General features: G+C 36.6%; 1 protein-coding gene across 1 annotated transcript in view; it reads right to left on the reverse strand.

Moving 5' to 3' along the window:
- Positions 1-24,031, reverse strand: part of LOC143251263 (popeye domain-containing protein 1-like) — a gene marked incomplete at its 3' end in the record, with an annotated part of 74,536 nt that overhangs the window by 16,336 nt on the left and 34,169 nt on the right. The window contains exon 2 of the mRNA XM_076502704.1: positions 7,909-8,473. Within this exon, the coding sequence (XP_076358819.1) occupies positions 7,909-8,453 (545 nt within the window). The remainder of the gene's footprint in view (positions 1-7,908; positions 8,474-24,031) is intronic.

Below are 24,031 nucleotides of genomic sequence, written 5' to 3' on the forward strand. Positions count from 1 at the left end.
GCTGTCTTTGTTAACTGTCCCTAATTTACCAATGTAAGACTAGAGTGATGGTTTTTTTTTAATTTCTCACAAAGCTACACGAGAGCTGTCTTCGTTAGTTGTCCGTAATTTACCAGTGTAAGACTAGAGGGAAGATTTTTTTTTAATTTCTCACAAAGCTGCACGAGAGCTGTTTCTGTTAACTGTCCCTAATTTACTAGTGTAAGACTAGAGGGAGGTTTTTTTTTTTAATTTCTCACAAAGCTACACGAGAGCTGTCTTCGTTAGTTGTCCGTAATTTACCAGTGTAAGACTAGAGGGAAGATTTTTTTTTAATTTCTCACAAAGCTGCACGAGAGCTGTTTCTGTTAACTGTCCCTAATTTACTAGTGTAAGACAGAGGGAAGGTTTTTTTTTTGAATTCTCATAAAATTGCAACGAGAGCAGTCTTTGTTAACTGTCCCTAATTTACCAGTGTAAGACTAGAGGGAAGGTTTTTTTATATTTCTCACAACGCTGCACGAGAGCTGTCTTCGTTAATTGTCCGTAATTTACCAGTGTAAGACTAGAGGGAGTTTTTTTTTTAATTTCTTACAAAGCTGCATGAGAGCTGTCTCTGTTAACTCTCCCAATTTACTAGTAAAATACTAGAGGGAAGGTTTTTTTTTAATTTCTCACAAAACTGCACGAGAGCAGTCTTTGTTAACTGTCCCTAATTTACGAGTGTAAGACTAGAGGGAAGGTTTTTTTTTAATTTCTCACAAAGCTGCACGAGAGCTGTCTCTGTTAACTGTCCCTAATTTACCAGTGTAAGACCAGAGGGATGGTTTTTTTTAATTTCTCACAAAGCTGCACGAGAGCTGTCTCTGTTAACTGTCCCTAATTTACTAGTGTAAGACTAGAGGGAAGGTTTTTTTTATATTGCTCACAACGCTGCACGAGATCTGCCTTCGTTAATTGTCCGTAATTTACCAGTGTAAGACTAGAGGGAGTTTTTTTTTTTAATTTCTCACAAAGCTACACGAGAGCTGTCTTCGTTAGTTGTCCGTAATTTACCAGTGTAAGAGTAGAGGGAAGATTTTTTTTTAATCTCTCACAAAGCTGCACGACAGCTGTTTCTGTTAACTGTCCCTAATTTACTAGTGTAAGACAGAGGGAAGGTTTTTTTTTTGTAGTTTCTCACAAAGCTGCATGAGAGCTGTCTCTGTTAACTGTCCCTAATTTACCAGTGTAAGACTAGAGTGAGGTTTCTTTTTTAAATTCCTCACAAAGCTGCCCGAGAGCTGTCTTTAATTTACCAGTGTAAGACTAGAGGGAAGGTTTTTTTAAATTTCTCACAAAGCTACACGAGAGCTGTCTTTCTTAACTGTCCCTAATTTACCAGTGTAAGACTAGAGTGAGGTTTCTTTTTTAAATTCCTCACAAAGCTGCCCGAGAGCTGTCTTTAATTTACTAGTGTAAAACTAGAGGGAAGGTTTTTTTTAATTTCTGACAAAGCTGCACGAGAGCTGTCTCTGTTAACTGTCCCTAATTTACCAGTGTAAAACTAGAGGGATGGTTTTTTTAAATTTCTCACAAAACTGCACGAGGGCTTTCTCTGTTAACTGTCCCTAATTTACCAGTGTAAGACTAGAGGGAAGTTTTTTTTTAATTTCTCACAAAGCTGCACGAAAGCAGTCTTTGTTAACTGTCCCTAATTTACGAGTGTAAGACTAGAGGGAAGGTTTTTTTTTGTAGTTTCTCACAAAGCTGCATGAGAGCTGTCTCTGTTAACTGTCCCTAATATACCAGTGTAAGACTAAAGAGAAGGTTTTTTTTTTAATTTCTCAGAAAGCTGCACGAGAGCTGTCTCTGTTAACTGTCTCTAATTTACCAGTGTAAGACTAGAGGGAAGATTTTTTTTTTTAATTTCTCACAAAACTGCACGAGAGCAGTCTTTGTTAACTGTCCCTAATTTACGAGTGTAAGACTAGAGGGAAGGTTTTTTTTTAATTTCTCACAAAGCTGCACGAGAGCTGTCTCTGTTAACTGTCCCTAATTTACCAGTGTAAAACTAGAGGAAGGGTTTTTTTTTTAATTTCTCACAAAGCTTCACGAGAGCTGTCTTTGTTAACTGTTCCTAATTTACCAGTGTAAGACTAGAGGGAAGGTTTTTTTTTGTAGTTTATCACAAAGCTGCACAGAGCTGTCTCTGTTAACTCTCTCTAATTTACTAGTGTAAGACTAGAGGGAAGGTTTTTTTTTTAATTTGTCACAAAGCTGCGCGAGAGCTGTCTCGGTTAATTGTCCGTAACTTACCAGTGTAAGACTAGAGGGAGGTTGTTTTTTTTTAATTTCTTACAAAGCTGCATGAGAGCTGTCTCTGTTAACTCTCCGTAATTTACTAGTAAAATACTAGAGGGAAGGTTTTTTTTTAATTTCTCACAAATTTGCACGAGAGCTGTCTCTGTTAACTGTCCCTAATTTACTAGTGTAAGACTAGAGGGATGGTTTTTTTAATTTCTTACAAAGCTGCATGAGAGCTGTCTCTGTTAACTGTCTCTAATCTACCAGTGTAAGACTAGAGGGAAGATTTTTTTTTTTTAATTTCTCACAAAACTGCACGAGAGCAGTCTTTGTTAACTGTCCCTAATTTACGAGTGTAAGACTAGAGGGAAGGTTTTTTTTTAATTTCTCACAAAGCTGCACGAGAGCTGTCTCTGTTAACTGTCCCTAATTTACGAGTGTAAGACTAGAGGGAAGGTTTTTTTTTAATTTCTCACAAAGCTGCACGAGAGCTGTCTCTGTTAACTGTCCCTAATTTACCAGTGTAAGACCAGAGGGATGGTTTTTTTTAATTTCTCACAAAGCTGCACGAGAGCTGTCTCTGTTAACTGTCTGTAATTTACTAGTGTACGACTAGAGGGATGGTTTTTTTTTAATTTCTCACAAAGCTGCACGAGGGCTGTCTTTGTTAAATGTCCCTAATTCAACAGTGTAAGACTAGAGGGATGTTTTTTTTTAATTTCTCACAAACCTGCACGAGAGCTGTCTTTGTTAACTGTCCCTAATTTACCAATGTAAGACTAGAGTGATGGTTTTTTTTAATTTCTCACAAAGCTACACGAGAGCTGTCTTCGTTAGTTGTCCGTAATTTACCAGTGTAAGACTAGAGGGAAGATTTTTTTTTAATTTCTCACAAAGCTGCACGAGAGCTGTTTCTGTTAACTGTCCCTAATTTACTAGTGTAAGACTAGAGGGAGGTTTTTTTTTTTAATTTCTCACAAAGCTACACGAGAGCTGTCTTCGTTAGTTGTCCGTAATTTACCAGTGTAAGACTAGAGGGAAGATTTTTTTTTAATTTCTCACAAAGCTGCACGAGAGCTGTTTCTGTTAACTGTCCCTAATTTACTAGTGTAAGACAGAGGGAAGGTTTTTTTTTTGAATTCTCATAAAATTGCAACGAGAGCAGTCTTTGTTAACTGTCCCTAATTTACCAGTGTAAGACTAGAGGGAAGGTTTTTTTATATTTCTCACAACGCTGCACGAGAGCTGTCTTCGTTAATTGTCCGTAATTTACCAGTGTAAGACTAGAGGGAGTTTTTTTTTTAATTTCTTACAAAGCTGCATGAGAGCTGTCTCTGTTAACTCTCCGTAATTTACTAGTAAAATACTAGAGGGAAGGTTTTTTTTTTAATTTCTCACAAAACTGCACGAGAGCAGTCTTTGTTAACTGTCCCTAATTTACGAGTGTAAGACTAGAGGGAAGGTTTTTTTAATTTCTCACAAAGCTGCACGAGAGCTGTCTCTGTTAACTGTCCCTAATTTACCAGTGTAAGACCAGAGGGATGGTTTTTTTTAATTTCTCACAAAGCTGCACGAGAGCTGTCTCTGTTAACTGTCCCTAATTTACTAGTGTAAGACTAGAGGGAAGGTTTTTTTTATATTGCTCACAACGCTGCACGAGATCTGCCTTCGTTAATTGTCCGTAATTTACCAGTGTAAGACTAGAGGGAGTTTTTTTTTTTAATTTCTCACAAAGCTACACGAGAGCTGTCTTCGTTAGTTGTCCGTAATTTACCAGTGTAAGAGTAGAGGGAAGATTTTTTTTTAATCTCTCACAAAGCTGCACGACAGCTGTTTCTGTTAACTGTCCCTAATTTACTAGTGTAAGACAGAGGGAAGGTTTTTTTTTTGTAGTTTCTCACAAAGCTGCATGAGAGCTGTCTCTGTTAACTGTCCCTAATTTACCAGTGTAAGACTAAAGGGAAGGTTTTTTTTTTTTGAATTCTCATAAAATTGCAACGAGAGCAGTCTTTGTTAACTGTCTCTAATTTACTAGTGTAAGACTAGAGGGAAGGTTTTTTTATATTTCTCACAACGCTGCACGAGAGCTGTCTTCGTTAATTGTCCGTAATTTACCAGTGTAAGACTAGAGGGAGGTTTTTTTTAATTTCTCACAAAGCTGCATGAGAGCTGTCTCTGTTAACTCTCCGTAATTTACTAGTAAAATACTAGAGGGAAGGTTTTTTTTTAATTTCTCACAAATTTGCACGAGAGCTGTCTTTGTTAACTGTCCGTAATTTACCAGTGTAAGACTAGAGGGAAGATTTTTTTAAATTTCTCGCAAAGCTGCACGAGAGCTGTCTCTGTTAACTGTCTCTAATTTACCAGTGTAAGACTAGAGGGAAGATTTTTTTTTTTAATTTCTCACAAAACTGCACGAGAGCAGTCTTTGTTAACTGTCCCTAATTTACGAGTGTAAGACTAGAGGGAAGGTTTTTTTTTAATTTCTCACAAAGCTGCACGAGAGCTGTCTCTGTTAACTGTCCCTAATTTACCAGTGTAAAACTAGAGGAAGGGTTTTTTTTTTAATTTCTCACAAAGCTTCACGAGAGCTGTCTTTGTTAACTGTTCCTAATTTACCAGTGTAAGACTAGAGGGAAGGTTTTTTTTGTAGTTTATCACAAAGCTGCACAGAGCTGTCTCTGTTAACTCTCTCTAATTTACTAGTGTAAGACTAGAGGGAAGGTTTTTTTTTTAATTTCTCACAAAGCTGCGCGAGAGCTGTCTCGGTTAACTGTCCCTAATTTACCAGTGTAAGACTAGAGGGATGGTTTTTTAATTTCTCACAAAGCTGCACGAGAGGTGTCTTTGTTAACTGTCCCTAATTTACCAATGTAAGACTAGAGTGATGGTTTTTTTTTTTAATTTCTCACAAAGCTTCACGAGAGCTGTCTCTAATTTACTAGTGTAAGACTAGAGGGAATTTTTTTTTTTAATTTCTCACAAAGCTGCACGAGAGCTGTTTCTGTTAACTGTCCCTAATTTACTAGTGTAAGACTAAAGGGAAGGTTTTTTTTTGTAGTTTCTCAGAAAGCTGCACGAGAGCTGTCTCTGTTAACTGTCCCTATTTTACTTGTTTAAGACTAGAGGGATGGTTTTTTTAATTTCTCACAAAGGTGCATGAGAGCTGTCTTTGTTAACTGTCCCTAATTTACCAGTGTAAGACCAGAGGGATGGTTTTTTTTTTAATTTCTCACAAAGCTGCACGAGAGCTGTCTCTGTTAATTGTCCCTAATTTACCAGTGTAAGGCTAGAGGGAAGGTTTTTTTTTAATTTCTCACAAAGCTGCACGAGAGCTGTTTCTCTTAACTGTCCCTAATTTATTAGTGTAAGACTAGAGGGATGGTTTTTTTTTTTTAATTTCTCACAAAGCTGCACGAGAGCTGTCTCTGTTAATTGTCCCTAATTTACCAGTGTAAGGCTAGAGGGAAGGTTTTTTTTTAATTTCTCACAAAGGTGCATGAGAGCTGTCTTTGTTAACTGTCCCTAATTTACCAGTGTAAGACCAGAGGGATGGTTTTTTTTTTTAATTTCTCACAAAGCTGCACGAGAGCTGTCTCTGTTAATTGTCCCTAATTTACCAGTGTAAGGCTAGAGGTATGTTTTTTTTTTTATTTCTTACCAAGCTGCATGAGAGCTGTCTTTGTTAAATGTCTCTTATTTACCTTTATAAGACTAGAAGGAAGGTTTTTTTTTATATTTCTCACAACGCTGCACGAGAGCTGTCTCTGTTAACTCTTCGTAATTTACTAGTGGAATACTAGAGGGAAGGTTTTTTTTTTTAATTTCTGACAAAGCTGCCCGAGAGCTGTCTTTGTTAAATGTCCCTAATTTACCAGTGTAAGACTAGAGGAAAGGTGTTTTTTAATTTCTCACAAAGCTGCACGAGAGCTGTCTTTGTTCACTGTCCGTAATTTACCAGAGTAAGTCTAGAGGAAAGGTGTTTTTTAATTTCTCACAAAGCTGCACGAGAGCTGTCTTTGTTAACTGTCCGTACTAATTCACCAGAGTAAGTCTAGAGGAAAGGTGTTTTTTAATTTCTCACAAAGCTGCACGAGAGCTGTCTTTCTTAAATTTCCGTAATATAGAAGTGTAATAGTAGAGGGATGGTTTTTTTTAATTTCTCACAAAGCTGCACGAGAGCTGTCTTTGTTAAATGTCCCTAATTTACTAGTGTAAGACTAAAGGGAAGGTTTTTTTTGTAGTTTCTCACAAAGCTGCACGAGAGCTGTCTCTGTTAACTGTCTCTAATGTAAGACTATAGGGAAGGCAGTTACTTTACACCACTCACCACCAACTCTAGAACTACGAATAGTGGGAGTGACTGAATGAATTAACATTACTGATGTGACGAGGATTGTAACCTGAGACCACCTGGCTGTAGTGGGAGTGACTGAATGAATTAATATTAGTGATGTGACGAGGATTGTAACCTGAGACCACCTGGCCGTAAGAAGTTAAAGATGACGGTTTTTCTATGAAAGAAAATTGGTTTCGATCTATCAGTGTGCAGAGTCAAGAGATGTTCAAAGAGTAATTGAACTCTCCAAACTGGAGTTTCACCTTGTAAGAGTAAAACAAATCAGTACACTAAAATAGTCTTAGCTTGTAAATAAATTCACGGTTGCTAGCGAACAATTTATAATATATTTCGATAAATAAAAGTTAACTCTGAATAAAAATGTCATTTTATTTAAAGATTTTTGTGCTGAAGGCTGCAAGAAAAATATAACAATCTAATTAAATATTTAATTAATTTAAATAATTCTTAAAGCAATATACATTGTATAAAATAATACAAGAGATTCTTAACTTGTTTGTATTTTCGATGTCCCTAATTACGAATTTATAGAGAAAAGGTAAAGCAACTGGTCAACATCACCCTTCGCCAACTGTTTAAAGCTACAAGAGAACTATATGCATTAGCTGTCCCTAATTGTGAACTCATAAACAAGAGGAAATGTGACTAGTCAACATCACCCATCGCCATCTCTTTGGCTACGCTTGTCAGGCTGTAAATTAGGATTTGACCGTTACTATTATAACGCACCCACAACCTTAAAGAGTGGAGCAAGATTCTCATTTGTTTTTTTCATAGTAATAGTAAAGGAAACCTCAGTTCCACTGTCCGGCATGGTGACCGATAGGCTACCCTTGACTTGGATTTGTTGAAGAAATTCATAAATTTTATCGAGAGTTACTGTTTCGAACTGGCTGGAAATTAAAACCGATTCTCTCTAGAAACTTGGTTTTCACGTTCAGTTTTCCCATGGATGGTTATCGTGAAGTGAGTATATTCATAAACGTTGTTGTTGAACTATATATTAAAAGGGCACCCATGGATTGTTTCCATTGTCACGGTAGATAAAGCAACAAATAGAACCAATAAAGTACACTTTACGTAAAGAAATAAACTGAATAATGTGGAGGAAGAAGCCTACTGATATTAAATGTATAAATGTGATGATGAAAACAGAGATATATACAAAGATATATATATATAAAAGACCTAACGATAATGAAACGTGGAGTGAAAGTAAGCGAATGATGAAGACTTGATGTCAAGAAGTAAACCTAATGATGAAAAACTGGAAAGTTACTAACTTTCCACTGAGCAGGATAGAGAGTTGTTCACCGGCTATAGTTACGCCCTCTACAGCGTAGCATTCTCCGGACTTTAGAGACAAGATATCCGCGCTGCTCACCAACTCTTTAAAGGTTTTCTTCTCGACCTTCAGAGGAGTGAAAATTTTGTTATACAGGTCTAGCAACTCTGGTTGGATCCGAGCTGGAATGCTGACGTAGGTCAGGAAAAGTGCGTGGCAAAAGTTGGTCACCATAAATGTTACATTCCATGCGAAGACGTCAGGAGCACAGATGTTTATGCATGCCCATAACGTGACGAAGAGGAACCCAACTGTTAGAACTCCCCGCGTAAAGAGTAAAGCGAGCCGGAATTTTGGAGGAACTAGAAATGCAGTGGCAAAGCACAAGTTGGCTACCTGGAAAAGAACGTGCTGTGCATCGTCCCATTCGTCACAGTGAAGACCTCTTCTGTTAGAAGCCACTTCCCAGGTTATGTTGCGATCACTAAAGTTCTTTAACTGGAAGGTGTCGTGCATCGACACCTGGATGTCACTGGAAATCATCTCAACGTCGTTTGGACCTCCTGGAAAGAAATCAAAAGAAATATTTATGTAGTCTACATGAAGTTTGGTTTCGAGTTTTTGTGTATTGATTACAAAACACGCAATGTTATATATAGCAGAGGTCAAACATTATACACTCATATATATTCATACAGAGGTTTGCAGGATTATATTATAGCGATTTGGAGTCTCCGCACACCTTTACAACCTGTGTTACTACCTAGTGTCATGCTCTATCTGACAGCCATATTCTCGTCAATAGCCCTGCAGCGTAGCTTACATTGTTTTCTATTAGTCATCCAACAAACGAGAAATACAGTTTTTCATTCCACATTTCAACAGTACCTACAGAGTAATCCACAGCTAACTTGAACAGCGTCTACTTGTTTGAAATAACATGAATACATTTTATTTATGCGACAGTCGAACCTATATGTCATAGAAAAAAACTTGTGTTGACCTTTTGACCTCGTTTTGAGAAGTTCTTTCTTGATTATGTTGCGTACTGTTGTCCGTTTTGTGTGGACGATTTTTGCCATTAACGTTCATGTTTATGCACTTTGGTTAGCATGGCTGGGGTACGGTATTTGGAAATCTCGTTTTGGATGATCCTGATGCACCAAGTTGATTCATTTTCAAGTACCATTAAGTACACGAAATATCCCTGTGATTGATATTCTAAATCTCTGATCTGAAAACAACTTTATAATCTAAATTTATGAATATTTTGCATCGAAAATGGTTGTTGCATTCCCTTCCCAAAACTTACCAGTTTTCCGTAGTGCCACAGTACCTACGTAAAACCAAACAACGTCCAAACGTAGTCATGATACATTACGTTCGACCAGTATTGATTAAAATAGAATATAACACGAAAGATGTGAAAAACTATTTACTAAAATGGCAGAAACGTGTTTTTATACGTAAAGAACGAAAACATATTACTTGTAGTTACGATATTTGAATTACATATTTGAAACTTTTAATATAACGAACTTAACTCTTTGCATATTATTACGTTGTCATCTTCATAACTTATTTTTAAAGATTTTCAAAACTTCCGTTGAGTGCAACTTTAATCACATACTGTTGTGGAGTTCTATTTTTGCATGTTATTACACTAATGAATTCATTAAAACAAAACGAAACATGTAGAAATAAATCCTCTGCAGTATAATAGTGCCATCTAGTGGCATGTCTAGTATAATCGTTGGAACCCTCTTTACTGGTTTTCTAAGCTGAATTTTGCTAAAACTTTGAGCCAAAAGGAAGTGTGAAAACCACGTTCTTTTTAATCGAAGAAGTTCCATATTCGCTGTCAGGACATAAAAGTTATGACCAACTTAAGTACTGATAGTAAGCAAACCACTGGAAACATTGTTTTCAAACTCCTGGAGTTAATGTGAACATTAATACAGTGTTACACTGGTAGTTCATTCGACCACCGATTTCTACATGAAGAGAATGTTGTACATTTTTATTGTTAAATTAATCGAGTATGTCAATCTAAATGTATCTTTCTACATATTAATATTTTACTTATTCTAGCAGAAAACTGCTAGTGATTAAAACAGAGTAAAACGTGACAGATGTGTAAGAAAAAATAATAAAAAAACGTGTTTATTCAGTTGGAGCCAAAGAAAAGTGACCAGTTTTTGAAAGATCGTATGTCCAATGATTTATAACTAAAAATGTAAATTAACGTGTAGAGTGCATAATTAGTCCCACGGTGGGTCAGCGGTAAGTTTACGGACTTATAACCTTAACATTCGATGTTCGATTCCCTGAGATGAACAAAACAAATAGTCCGGTGTAGCTTTCTGCTAAAATAAGTATTATGATAAATCATAATGATTTTTAATAAGCAGTTTTCTTAAGATCCTAGGTGTCATGTTCGTGCACTAGACAGTTTATTGAAATTTTTCGAAGAAAGTAACATAAAACAAATCGTGCTATAGTTTTCAAGATAATATAACCTTTCTTCTGCATCGAGAAAAGGTTGTAATTTCCTAATCTTACACATTCTGGAAGAAACGTTATGGTTCTTTGTTGTTGTTTTGTTTTATGTGAAAGCTCTCTTACGCTCGACGTTAGTAGATAAATTTCTAGCATTCTTGTATTATATATATATTTTACTTGGACAGCTTTCAATGTAAAAACAAATTAGTCACTTGCCTGGAACTTGATGTTTAGTAACTATATGTAAATGACAGAATAAATGACACTTTGTAAAGTACAAACTGAAAATATTATCTTGGACTGCTCTTACCGAACGTCACTGGCTGTAACAATTGTAACGGCAGATTTATTAAAAGTAGCACACCAAAGCTCTAGAATATTGTTTTGGTTTGTTTTGAATTTCGCGCAAAGCTACACGAGACCTATCTGCGTAGGGGTACCTAATTTGGCAGTATAAGTCTACAGGGAAAGCAGATAGTCATCACCACCCGCCGTCAATTCTTAGGCTACTCTTTTACCAACAAATAGTGGTATTGACCGTCATATTATAAAGCTTCCACGGCTGAAAAGGCGAACATGTTTAGTGTGACGGGGATTCGAACTTGCGACCCTCGGATTACAAGTGGAGTGCCTTAACCACCTGGCCATGCTAGGCATAAAATACTGTTAAGTTGCCACAAGTGTACTTTCTTCACTAGTGCAGAAGAAATAAGATATGCTTAATATAAAAGTGACTTCAATGCTTCTCACACAAGGAATAATAATTTTATTAGTGTAGCGAAAATACCATCGTATTAAATTATATTTAACCCATGAATAACAACTTTACATTGTTTAAACATGGTAGCCTAACATTTTACACGAACCACGAGTAACGCTAAATGTTACTATTACCCTAAAACCGTTAAACATTAATTACAAAATAACAAAACATTAATTCGCTGTTTGATTATTTCTCAAAATAAATCAATTTATAGTGTCTTAAAAACAACCAGAGAAAGAAACACAAAACAGTTTCAAAAAATACTTAAATTAACAAAAACACATATAGATAAAAGAATAATTACTGGTTTCGTATCTTCAATGATTTTATTTTTTTACTGCAAGGCTTTAGACGTATATGTTCTGAACTCCCTCTGTTTGTTAAACTGTGTAACATTTAATGTCATTTTATATCTATAAATAAAATAATTTTCTTAAAATAATGTTTCACGTTTTTGAATAGAATAATGAAATACATATTTGATTAAAAAACAACATTATTGTGCAGTTTCACATTTTTTTGCACAACACACTTACTAATGTGTTGATTGACAGGAAATGGACAATTATTAAAAACAACAAATGAACGAGATAACATACAAGCAACATTATACGAAATACAACTAAACCTAAGATTTATTAAACATACAGAGTGTTCGGAAAGTCACTGTGCAGTTTTGTACAGTGATAACAGCATTTATTCAGTCTATTCCAAGCCAGCAACAGATAGCGGTGTTTACAAACAAAATAAGAAGGATCCAGGCCTGTATTGATACCAACGGGGTTCACTTTCAACATTGTTTATAATTGTCATTCATATTTACCTCCTGTATTCTATATTGAAACATGTCTGTTAATAAATATATAAGTGCACAGTGACTTTCCGAAAACCCTGTAGTTTTCTCTCTGAAAGGGTCTTTGATATATATTTTTTGTATTCACTAGAAACACAGAAATGTTGGTTTATCGAACCAGATTTCTTTGGTTTCTTTCCCTGATTGAGATATTGCTTATTATCGAGGGTTGTCTGGGCTCTGGCCACCATAGGTATCGAAACCTTGTATCTATCAGTATAAATCCATAGACATACCGCTGGAGGGCTTCTCTGACTTAACATAGTATCCACAGTTTTCACTTTTCGTTATAATATGATTTATTTTCTATCGTAGGTTTTAAAATCCTGTTCTGAATTCATTAACACATTTTACGATATCAATAATATTAATCTTAACTTTAAGATAAATAATATTATGTGAATTACCAGTAAAACTATGGTTATGAAAATATATTATCTCCACAAGAGGGCCTATAACATATACATTCTTTACGTAATTGTTTTGAATTTTAAATTTCGCGCAAAGCTACTCGAGAGCTACCTGCGCTAGTCGTCCCTAATTTAGCAGTGTAGGACTAGAGGGAAGGCAGGTAGTCATCACCACCCACCATAAACTCTTGGGCTATTCTTTTACCAACGAATAATGGGATTGATCACCACATTATAACGCCCCCACGGCTGAAAGGGCGAGCATGTTTGGTGCAACCGGGATTCAAACCCGCGACTCTCGGATAACGAGTCGAACGCCTTAACGTGCGGGCCTCTTTACGTAACATAACCTTTCTTCCGTAAAAGAAATAATCCGCTATTCTTCTGTGATATTATTTTGTATATAATTAATGCTAATTTCCTATTTACTTATGTTAAGATATTAATTATTTCAGTTTTAAAAACTAATATTTAAAACAAGTAAACAGTAAGTAATGTTAATAATTAAAGTTTCACCAACAAATGTGAGTTTAAATTTTTCTTCCAGGTTGACTATGTTGGGTGTAACACTATGTACGTTCTTTAACAGAAGACTCGTGACAAGAATAAAACATAAAAATAGTACAATACTTGTGAAGACAGCCATTACAAAGCATGCCACGTCAGCTGGACACAGAATAAACTGAGAGAAAACTAGAATCATCAACACAGACAAATTCTGGAAGACAAGAAAAATCAAAGAATCATTTTATATTAACACTATTAAACCTTCACAAAACAGAGATTCTGGATTAGAGGTGAGTAACCTGTGGTTACCATTGGTTGAATCTACAGTAAATCTCTCCTCCAACCTAAACAGTGATAATCCAACCAGTCATAACATACTCTCCACAATCCACCAGGACACTATAAAGACCGACAACACCTTACACAAAAAATAACAACAACAGAACAGTACATCTTTGCAACAGCAACATCCATCGTTTTCCTCTTACATATTACAACTCCGTCGACATCTTTGAAGTCACCACCTTCATCATTGAAGGCCTAAAGTCACCATCTCCATCACTGAAGGCCTAGGCCTTCGCTTGCCTCGACGCCCTCCAGACATTTACTGAATATTCTACTGACTCCGAAAGAAGAAATTTAACTTTTTCAAAAATTTATTTATTCACGAAGGGAATAATCTGTATTCCTGAACACCCCAGTAGGGAAAGTGGGTGCACCTTCACTCAAACCTAAATACCTGCCATAGTTTATTTTTTTTTCACACACAGACCTGAAGACGGAAGACTTTCGAAACGTCGTCCTCTACACTTGCGTCTCCACAAGTAGTTGCCGTACATTCTACAAAGCTACACGAAGGCTATCTGCACTAGCCGTCCCGAATTTAGTAGTGTAAGACTAGAGAGAAGGCAGCTAGTGGGATTGACCGTGACTTATAACCCACCCCCAAGGCTGAAGGGGCGAGCATGTTTGGCGTGACGGGGATTTTAACCCGCGACCCTCAGATTACGAGTCGCACGCCTTAACACGCTTGGCCATGCTGGGACCTTTAGCTTAAGCAAAGAGGGTAGAACAACAATAGTTTTCAGTAGCGGCAAATTGGTAGCATTGTCGCGAGTCTCATTAAACGATAAATTATTAAAAAAATATATATAATAAAAAAAGCAGGCAAAAAATATTTTAGATGGCAGCAGGGATGTCGCGCAAATCAAAGTAAGTGGGTCAGTGTGACGTCAATGATGAAATACCACTGGCATAGTGTTCCAGTTCTTAAGAAATGATTTTCTGAAATCGTAAATAATGTTAAAGGAGTCTCGGAGTTTTAATTTAAAATAAATGAAAAGATTTGCTTTTGAACTCTATTCACTAGAATGACGTGTTTCATTAACTTCACTGTTACATACACTAGTTTTAATAACTAAAATAGCAATACTTTTAACAACCGTTTAATTTTCTATCAAGTGACACGTGGGTTTTAGAAGACCACTAAATGTTGGAACAGACAGTTTCATTCTGAAACATCGAAAAATTTATGACCATAAATTTAAAATTGAGTTGTTTAGTTTGGTTTTGAATTTCGCGCAAAGGCTACTGAGGACTATCTGCGCTAGCCGTCCCTAACTTGGCAGTGTAAGACTAGAGGGAAGGCAGCTAGTCATCACCACCCACCGCCAACTCTTGGACTACTCTTTTACCAATGAATAGTGGGATTGACCATAATATTATAACGCCCCCACAGCTGAAAGGGTGAACATGTTTGGTGTGCTATATACAACAAAAAGGCGGCGTACTGAACGGTGAAAATTATAAGAGACATTAAACTAAATGAACACATTATAAAACTTGTTTAAAAGTTTAGCAGAACATAGATTGTTAAAATTCAGTGTGTTTGTGTGCACGTTTTGTAATTACAGCAAGGCAGCTGAAGGAAATAGTTCTAGATAGAATCAAGAAGCCGTTCTGGTGGTTTGTGGATTTAACAAAAGCATCTGCCAAGGTTTCACGAGATGCTGATTATTGGTGTCTGAAGAAGAAAGAAGATCATGAAGTTAGTGAGACAGCAGTTAAAACAAGACAAGAAACAGAAGAGTAGCTACACACCAAGGGTCAGCTTTCAGCCCTTTCCTGTTTCTCATAGTAATGGATGGATTGGTTAGGAGACAAGGAAAAGAAATGCTTTGAGACTTCATGTTTTGTAGACGATTTGAATATAACAGCCGAAATGGAGAAAAGTGGAGGAACATAGTTAATACGGCGGATGGGGACGTGAGGGAAGTCGACAGAACAATGAGACAACATGCAGAACGAAAAACGGAATGGTTGACCCCATAACAGAATGGAATAAAACCTCGCGAGAAGAAAAATGAACTTCCATTTATAAATCCGTTTGTACTGTTACACGTGTATCATTTCCACAATGCTTATGAATAATTATGCAACCATGTTGCACAGATCCAGAACCTCAGTGATGTCGAGAAACCCACTTGTTGAGAAATTTATATGCAAAAACGACTCGTTTGGGTTGAGAAAATATTTTACATAGAAGAGCGAACAACGTTTCGACCTTCTTCGGTCAGGTTTACAAAGAAAGAGGTAACTGACCGGAAGCTGACCACATGTTTGAAAGGGGTTGTGTAACTGTGTGTCGAAATGTAGAGGGCGGTATTAGATGTTTGAATATATAATTTTATTTATTTTATTATATTAATATAGGTATAAAGGCGTTCCTTTATATTGGTTTATTTTGGGTTTAAGTTGTTGTATAAGTAAGGCTTCTTTGATTTTGCGTTTGTTTATGTTTGTTTCTTTATTTAGTATTTGAGTGTTTTCTATGGTTATGTTGTGTTTATTTGACTTGCAGTGTTCGAAAACGTGTGAAGGTGACTTTTTATGTTCTTTGAATCTGGTTTCCATTTTTCTACTTGTTTCTCAATATAGAAGTCGTGGCAGTTATCACATTGTATTTTATAAATAATGTTGGTGTGGTGTTTGTCAGTGTAGTTTTACATAGTATAGACCCTCAGTTTTGTGCCTGGTTTTTGAATAAATTTGGTATTAACTGGAATGTCATATTTTGTTACTAATTTTTGCCAAATGTTGGTTATTAGTGTGCTGATGTCAGGAATATATGGTATGGAGCAGTATATGGTTTCGTGATTTTTTAATTCGTGAGATATATTTACTGTTGTTAGTTGATTTTGCTTTCTGTCTAGGTGTGTGTGTATAATGTTTTCTACGGTTTGTGGGGGAAACTTATTGATGTTGATGAAGTATTGTTTTATTTTGTCTGATTCATCGTTAATTTTATCTGGTGAGCATAGTTTTATGGCTGTGTTTATTTGGTTTCTTAGTATGTTGAGTTTTTGTTTTGTTTCATGTGCTGAGTCCCAAGGAATGTATAGTCCAGTATGGGTAATTTTTCGATGGATTTCTGTTTTGAATTGTGTGTCAGTTCTTGTAATTTTGAGGTTAAGAAATGATATTTGATAAACCAATAAACCAATTTGATAAAATAAACCAATATAAAGGAACGCCTTTATACCTATATTAATATAATAAAATAAATAAAATTATATATTCAAACATCTAATACCGCCCTCTACATTTCGACACACAGTTACACAACCCCTTTCAAACATGTGGTCAGCTTCCGGTCAGTTACCTCTTTCTTTGTGAACCTGACGATGACCGAAGAAGGTCGAAACGTTGTTCGACCTTCTATGTAAAATATTTCTCAACCCAAACGAGCCGTTTTTGCATATAAAGATCCAGAACCTAGTACTAGGCGAGGCCTATGTAACTTTCAAGATTAATTTTGAATTATTTTATGAAAACAGAAGTCCTTCATCACGTAGGATTTGTACAAGACATCGTTTATTTCTGTAGGAAAGCTTTGAAAGAGGAGAGACTTGTGTTGTACACCATTAATGTACAATGGAACACAACAGTTACAGGTGACAGTGTACAATGGAACACCACAGTTACAGGTGACAGCGTACAATGGAACACAACAGTTACAGGTGACAGTGTACAATGGAACCCAACAGTTACAGGTGACAGCGTACAATGGAACACAACAGTTACAGGTGACAGCGTACAATGGAACACAACAGTTGCAGGTGACAGTGTACAATGGAACACAACAGTTGCAGGTGACAGCGTACAATGGAACACAACAGTTACAGGTGACAGAGTACAATGGAACACAACAGTTACAGGTGACAGCGTACAATGGAACAATGGAACAGTTACAGGTGACAGCGTACAATGGAACACAACAGTTACAGGTGACAGCGTACAATGGAACACAACAGTTGCAGGTGACAGTGTACAATGGAACACAACAGTTGCAGGTGACAGCGTACAATGGAACACAACAATTACAGGTGACAGCGTACAATGGAACGCAACAGCTACAGGTGACAGCGTACAATGGAACAAATATTGCCCAGAATCAGGGCTTAATTGAAAAAAACACTAATGCATTTGTTGGATTTTGCGCTAAATTACACGAGGTTATCAACTTAGGTGTTCCTAATGTAGAAGTTGCAAAAATATGAAAATAAACTGCTCAATATTACTTTTCGCCAACTTTTGAAATACTCTTTATCAATGAATTGTGAGACTAACCATCACATTACATTATCCTCACGGATGAAAGGGTAAACACGTTCGGTAGTGGGATTCGAACCCGCGATTGTACCGCCAACTTTGATATGAAAGCAACGTTCGGGTCTTTAGATAATTAAATGTTTTAAACAGGATAAGCATTAACTTATGCAACAATATAGTGAGGCAGACAAAACACACACACACACACAGAGAAAAAGTGAATAGTGAAATATTCAAGCAATGGCGTAGGATTATTTGTTCTAACGTTTTCTGCAGTAACTTATCCGATATTAACCGTGTTTTTTTTTTCAATCAAATCGGTTTGAAAAGTGCCTCTACCAATATTAAGTATTATTATTAATTTAAGAATCATAAGTCACAAAAATAAAGATTCATTTCATTGACTGTTCTTCTTTGAGATAGAATGTGGAGTGATAACCATGGAAATACGAAATAAAACCTAACCGGTTTTATGTAGTTCTTCAATAAACCAAAGTCACTTAGCTCTCAATGTCATATCTTTTTAGTAACGACGATATGGATAAAACAACAAGTAAGTGGATAAGATCACAAGTGGAATATTGCATCAGCCCAACTGGATCGATACAAGTCTATTGCCATACAAGTGCAGCATTTCATGTGTTTTGATTAGTGGTTCTTCAACTGGCTTCTGCTTTCTTGGTTCTGCAGTATTACTTAGAAAGAAAATTTATAGATTGCAATCACTAAACATTATGTAGAAATGTAGTTAATAAAGGAAGGGAGGGTTCATTTCTAATTGGCTACAAACGTTTTCTGTATAACCACTAATATAAAATCTTATATTCAATAATTATCATACACAAACTGTGCAATCAATTTCAGAAAAAGGCTCAAATCTCGAGTATTTTCAAAGAGTTGACTATGTTTCTTTTGGAGAATAGAAGGTAACGACTAGTAACTGTAATATAATATATGGGTATAGATGTGGACGTCATATAAAATACTCTACACTAATCTATAATGAAATTCTACGCTAATGTGTCAAGATACACTACACTAATGTCTAAAGGTACTCTACCTTACACAACTACGTGTTGAACGTGCCCAGACTGGGAATCCAATGACAGTGTTCCAGTGTGCTGTAAAATGTGCTCCGCACTTCGAGACTGCAAATATCCTATAACAGTGACGTTCAAATGTCAGACAGAGTTGGCGGAGTGTTCAGCTGCCTTCCATCTACTGTATCACTTCGCGTTTAAAAACAAGTTACTCTCGTTTAGCTTTGCACAAAAATTTGAGAAACTGTAATTCACAAATAAAATACTATCTCTGGGAAGGTTTTTCAGCCATGATTCTACAGTGAAAGAAGCACATATGAATTACATCTGTTCCAGACGTAGTTTTTCATTTAAAAAAAAAATGCATTCGACTAAACTTGTTTATTTGTCAATAATAAACGTTGTATAGATCTTACTACTACGGTATACATATGATACACAAGCTTCTATATATTAGGACGTCTACAGTATCATCTCGATTGGGATTTCTTCCATAATAAATTACAGAATATTAAAACCAAATGTTCCAATAAATAATCAGGTTGAAAATTTATATCAATTACACTGATAGAGGTGATCAAATATCCTTCGTTTAAGATACTTTGATATCTTAGAAATAATTACCAAGAAAAAACGCACACGCTAATTCTCTCTAACTAGAGGGTAGTTTAAAAACTACACTCGAGTAAACATTGAAACTGAGAGGAAGTACATACCTCAAAACTCACATATACAATACGTGTAGGTTTAAAGATAAATAGCTGTTATACAAAGCATGCTTGTTTTTATATCTACGATAAGCACCTGTCGGTGACGAACAGTTTTCATCTTCACATTTAAACAACAAAATTACTTCACAAGTACTCGTGGTCTACATTAACTAAAGTAAAAATCCGTCTTTTAAAATACAAACATAATAAAATGTTAATAAAATGGTTTTCTGTATTGCAGTAAAATACCCGAGTACAGATACATCTGAATAGTTAGATTCTGATTGGCTGCCATGCAATAAATCAGTCAGTGCCACGTCAGTAAATTACCTATAAAAGTACGAGCAGTCACTCCATTCCAAGTTGTATTGTGATGATTGTAATTATAGCTCTATGAATAGAAATGGTGTATTACGTACATGTAAGTACAAATTTTGGTTTGTGAAAACTACTGCTTGTGAAAAACTGAGTCACAATTTCAGTACAAAGTGTAAGGAAATTCTGAAGTGTGTAGTGAAACTATTGTTGTTGATATTAATGATAGAAGCGTGAAGTGAAACAATTGTTGTTGATAGTAGTGATAGAAGGGTGTAGTGAAACAATTGTAGTTGATAGTAGTGATAGAAGTGTGTAGTGAAACAATTGTTGTTGATATTAGTGATAGAAGCGTGTAGTGAAACAATTGTTGTTGATATTAGTGATAGAAGCGTGTAGTGAAACTATTGTTGTTGATATTAGTGATAGAAGCGTGTAGTAAAACTAGTACTGTTGATAGTAGTGATAGACAGCAGTATAAAGCATATTATTGTTGATAGTAGTGTAATAAAAAAGCGTGTAGTAAAACTATTGTTGTTGATAATAGTGATAGCGCGTAGTAAAACCAGTATTGTGGATTAGTGATGTAAGCGCGTAAAGTGAACCATTGTTGATGATATAGTGATAGAATGTGCAGTGAAACCATTGTTGCTTGATAAGTAAAGTGATAAAAGCAGTGAATACATATTACGTTGATAATAGTGATAGAAGGGATGTAGTGAAACCATTGTTGTTGATAGCAGTGATAGAAGCGATGTAGTGAAACCATTGTTGTTGATATTAGTGATAGCAAGGGTGTGTAATGCAAACTTAATGGTTGTTGATATTAGTGATAGTGCGATGAGTAAAACTATTGTTGTTGATATTAGTGATAGAAGCGTGTAGTCAAACTATTGCTGTTGATATTAGTGATAGAAGCGTGTAGTGAAACTATTGTTGTTGATATTAGTGATAGAAGCGTGTAGTGAAACTATTGTTGTGATACTAGTGATGTGTTGAAACCATTAGTGATAGAAGCAGTGATAAAGCGTAGAAACCAGCACTGTTGATATTAGTGATAGAAGCGTGTAGTGAAACCAGTACTGCTATTGATATTAGTGATAAAGCGTATAGGTAAACTAGTACCTTTTGATATTAGTGATGTAGTACGTAGAAAACCAGTACTGTTGATATTAGTGATAGAAGCGGTGTGAAACCATTGTTGCGATAGTGATTAGGAAGCTGTGTAGTGAACCAGAACCTGTTGATAGTTATAGAAGCGTAAAGGTAAAACCATTGTAGCCGATAGCCATTGATAGCGGCGCAGTGAAACTATTGTTGTTGATATTAGTGATAGAAGCGTGAAGTGAAATTATTGTTGTTGATATTAGTGATAGAGGTGTGTAGTGGAACTGGCTGTTGATAGTAGTGAAAGAGGTTGAATGTCCAAACACTTTGATTCTAAATTGGCATTAATTAACTACTCATGATACGTTTCTTATGTTATATAGTGCAATATACTTAATATTATGCTATTGATTTATATGTTAATGTAATCACCAGAAACGTAACAAGCGAGTGTGGAAAAACGACCACGTTAACTTTTAACGTGGATTTTTAACCAAGGATAATGAATGTTATGAAAAAATAGGTGTTAAACAATATGTATTTTATTATAAATTTATTTTCTGGCTAAAACAGAGATTGAACGGTTAGATTTTCATATATAATGTTGATGCCCTACTACTCCAGTTGGGGTGAAACAGAATACAATTTAGAATAAATAATTCATTTATAAAGTGACCTTACATCGTAACTAATCCTTTAACTGCTACTGCAGTGATAAAGAGGTCGGTGAAAGTTTCTCTATGTCTAAGTAAAAAAGGACGCCATTAGCTTGGCATTAGTGTGGGAGATTCATGTTCATCGTGGTGGAAATAACTTCCTTGATTTTTATGGGGGATCATACACTAAGGCATAAAGCAATCCCGCGTTATATCATACTTGGCTGTCTATTACTCCTCATCGTTTAAAATCAGTAAAGTGAAAATCTTGTAAAGATAAAAAAGTAATCCTTTGGATAATCTGGTGGTTACGACGTTCGACTCGAAATCTGAAGATCGCGGGCTGAACCTCTGTCAGTGAGTATTGCTCGCATTTTAGCCGTGGGGCGTTATAATGTGTCAGTCAATCGCAGTATTCGATCATAAAAAAGAGTAGCCCAGTGGGTGGGAATTGAGTAGTTGCCTTCCCTCTAGTCTACACATTTCTAAATTGAGAATGGATAGTGCAGTAGGTTGGCAGTGGGTGGAATTGAGTAGTTGTCTTCCCTCTAGTCTACCATTTCTAAATTGAGAATGGCTAGTGCACGTTGTCCTGCGCAAAATTCAAAACAAAACAGACCACACCATAAATAATTCAAAGTCGTAACTCAGGTTAAAGTTGTTTAAAGTAAAAAATCTGAAAAGGCGCTTTGATTACTTTTGTTCGCACACGTTCGTTAGTAGATTTATGAAGGTGTACCGTGGACAGTAGATACTCTCACAACAGGAAGTCATAACTGGAGACATCGAGAGGTGGACATAGATTTATGAAGGTGTACCGTGGACAGTAGATACTCTCACAACAGGAAGTCATAACTGGAGACATCCAGAGGTGGACATAGATTTATGAAGGTGTACCGTGGACAGTAGATACTCTCACAACAGGAAGTCATAACTGGAGACATCCAGAGGTGGACATAGATTTATGAAGGTGTACCGCGGACAGTAGATACTCTTACAACAGGAAGTCATAACTAGGGACATCCAGAGGTGGACATAGATTTATGAAGGTGTACCGTGGACAGTAGATACTCTTACAACAGGAAGTCATAACTGGAGACATCCAGAGGTGGACAGGATTTAGAAGGTGTACCGTGGACAGTAGATACTTACTACAGGAAGTCATAACTAGGAACATCCAGAGGTGGACATAGATTTATGAAGGTGTACCGCGGACAGTAGATACTCTTAACAGGAAGTCATAACTAGGGACATCCAGAGGTGGACATAGATTTATGAAGGTGTACCGTGGACAGTAGATACTCTACAACAGGAAGTCATAACTAGGGACATCCAGAGGTGGACATAGATTTATGAAGGTGTACCGTGGACAGTAGATACTCTCACAACAGGAAGTCATAACTAGGACACATCCATAGATTTATGAAGGTGGACAGTAGATACCTCACAACAGGAAGTCATAACTGGGGACATCCAGAGGTGGACATAGATTTATGAAGGTGTACCGTGGACAGTAGATACCTCAACAGGAAGTCATAACTAGGACATCCAGAGGTGGACATAGATTTTATGAAGGTGTACCGTGGACAGTAGATACCTCACAACAGGAAGTCATAACTGGGGACATCCAGAGGTGGACATAGATTTATGAAGGTGTACCGTGGACAGTAGATACCTCACAACAGGAAGTCATAACTGGAGACATCAGAGGTGGACATAGATTTATGAAGGTGTACCGTGGACAGTAGATACTCTCACAACAGGAAGTCATAACTGGAGACATCCAGAGGTGGACATAGATTTATGAAGGTGTACCGTGGACAGTAGATACTCTACAACAGGAAGTCATAACTAGGGACATCCAGAGGTGGACATAGATTTATGAAGGTGTACCGTGGACAGTAGATACTCTCACAACAGGAAGTCATAACTAGGAGACATCCAGAGGTGGACATAGATTTATGAAGGTGTACCGTGGACAGTAGATACCTACAACAGGAAGTCATAACTAGGGACATCCAGAGGTGGACATAGATTTATGAAGGTGTACCGTGACAGTAGATACCTCCAACAGGAAGTCATAACTGAGACATCCAGAGGACATAGATTTATGAAGGTGTACCGTGGACAGTAGATACTCTCACAACAGGAAGTCATAACTGGAGACATCGAGAGGTGGATTATAGATTTAAGAATAAAAAATTGTGGACAGTAGTTACTCTCACAACAGGAAGTCATAACTGGAGACATCCAGAGGTGGACATAGATTTTATGAAGGTGTACCGTGGACAGTAGATACTCTCACAACAGGAAGTCATAACTGGGGACATCCAGAGGTGGACATAGATTTATGAAGGTGTACCGTGGACAGTAGATACTCTCACAACAGGAAGTCATATAACTGCTGGAGATCCGAGAGGTGGACATAGATTTATGAAGGTGTACCTCGTGGACAGTAGTTACTCACAACAGGAAGTCATAACTCACTGAGACATCCAGAGAGGTGGACAAGCAGATTTATGAAGGTGTACCGTGGACAGTGGAGCTACTCACACAACAGGAAGTCATAACTGGAGACATCCAGAGGTGGACATAGATTTATGAAGGTGTACCGTGGACAGTAGATACTCACACAACAGGAGGTCAA

Source organism: Tachypleus tridentatus, chromosome 5, assembly GCF_004210375.1.
Source record: "Tachypleus tridentatus isolate NWPU-2018 chromosome 5, ASM421037v1, whole genome shotgun sequence".
Taxonomy (NCBI): Eukaryota; Metazoa; Arthropoda; class Merostomata; order Xiphosura; family Limulidae; genus Tachypleus; species Tachypleus tridentatus.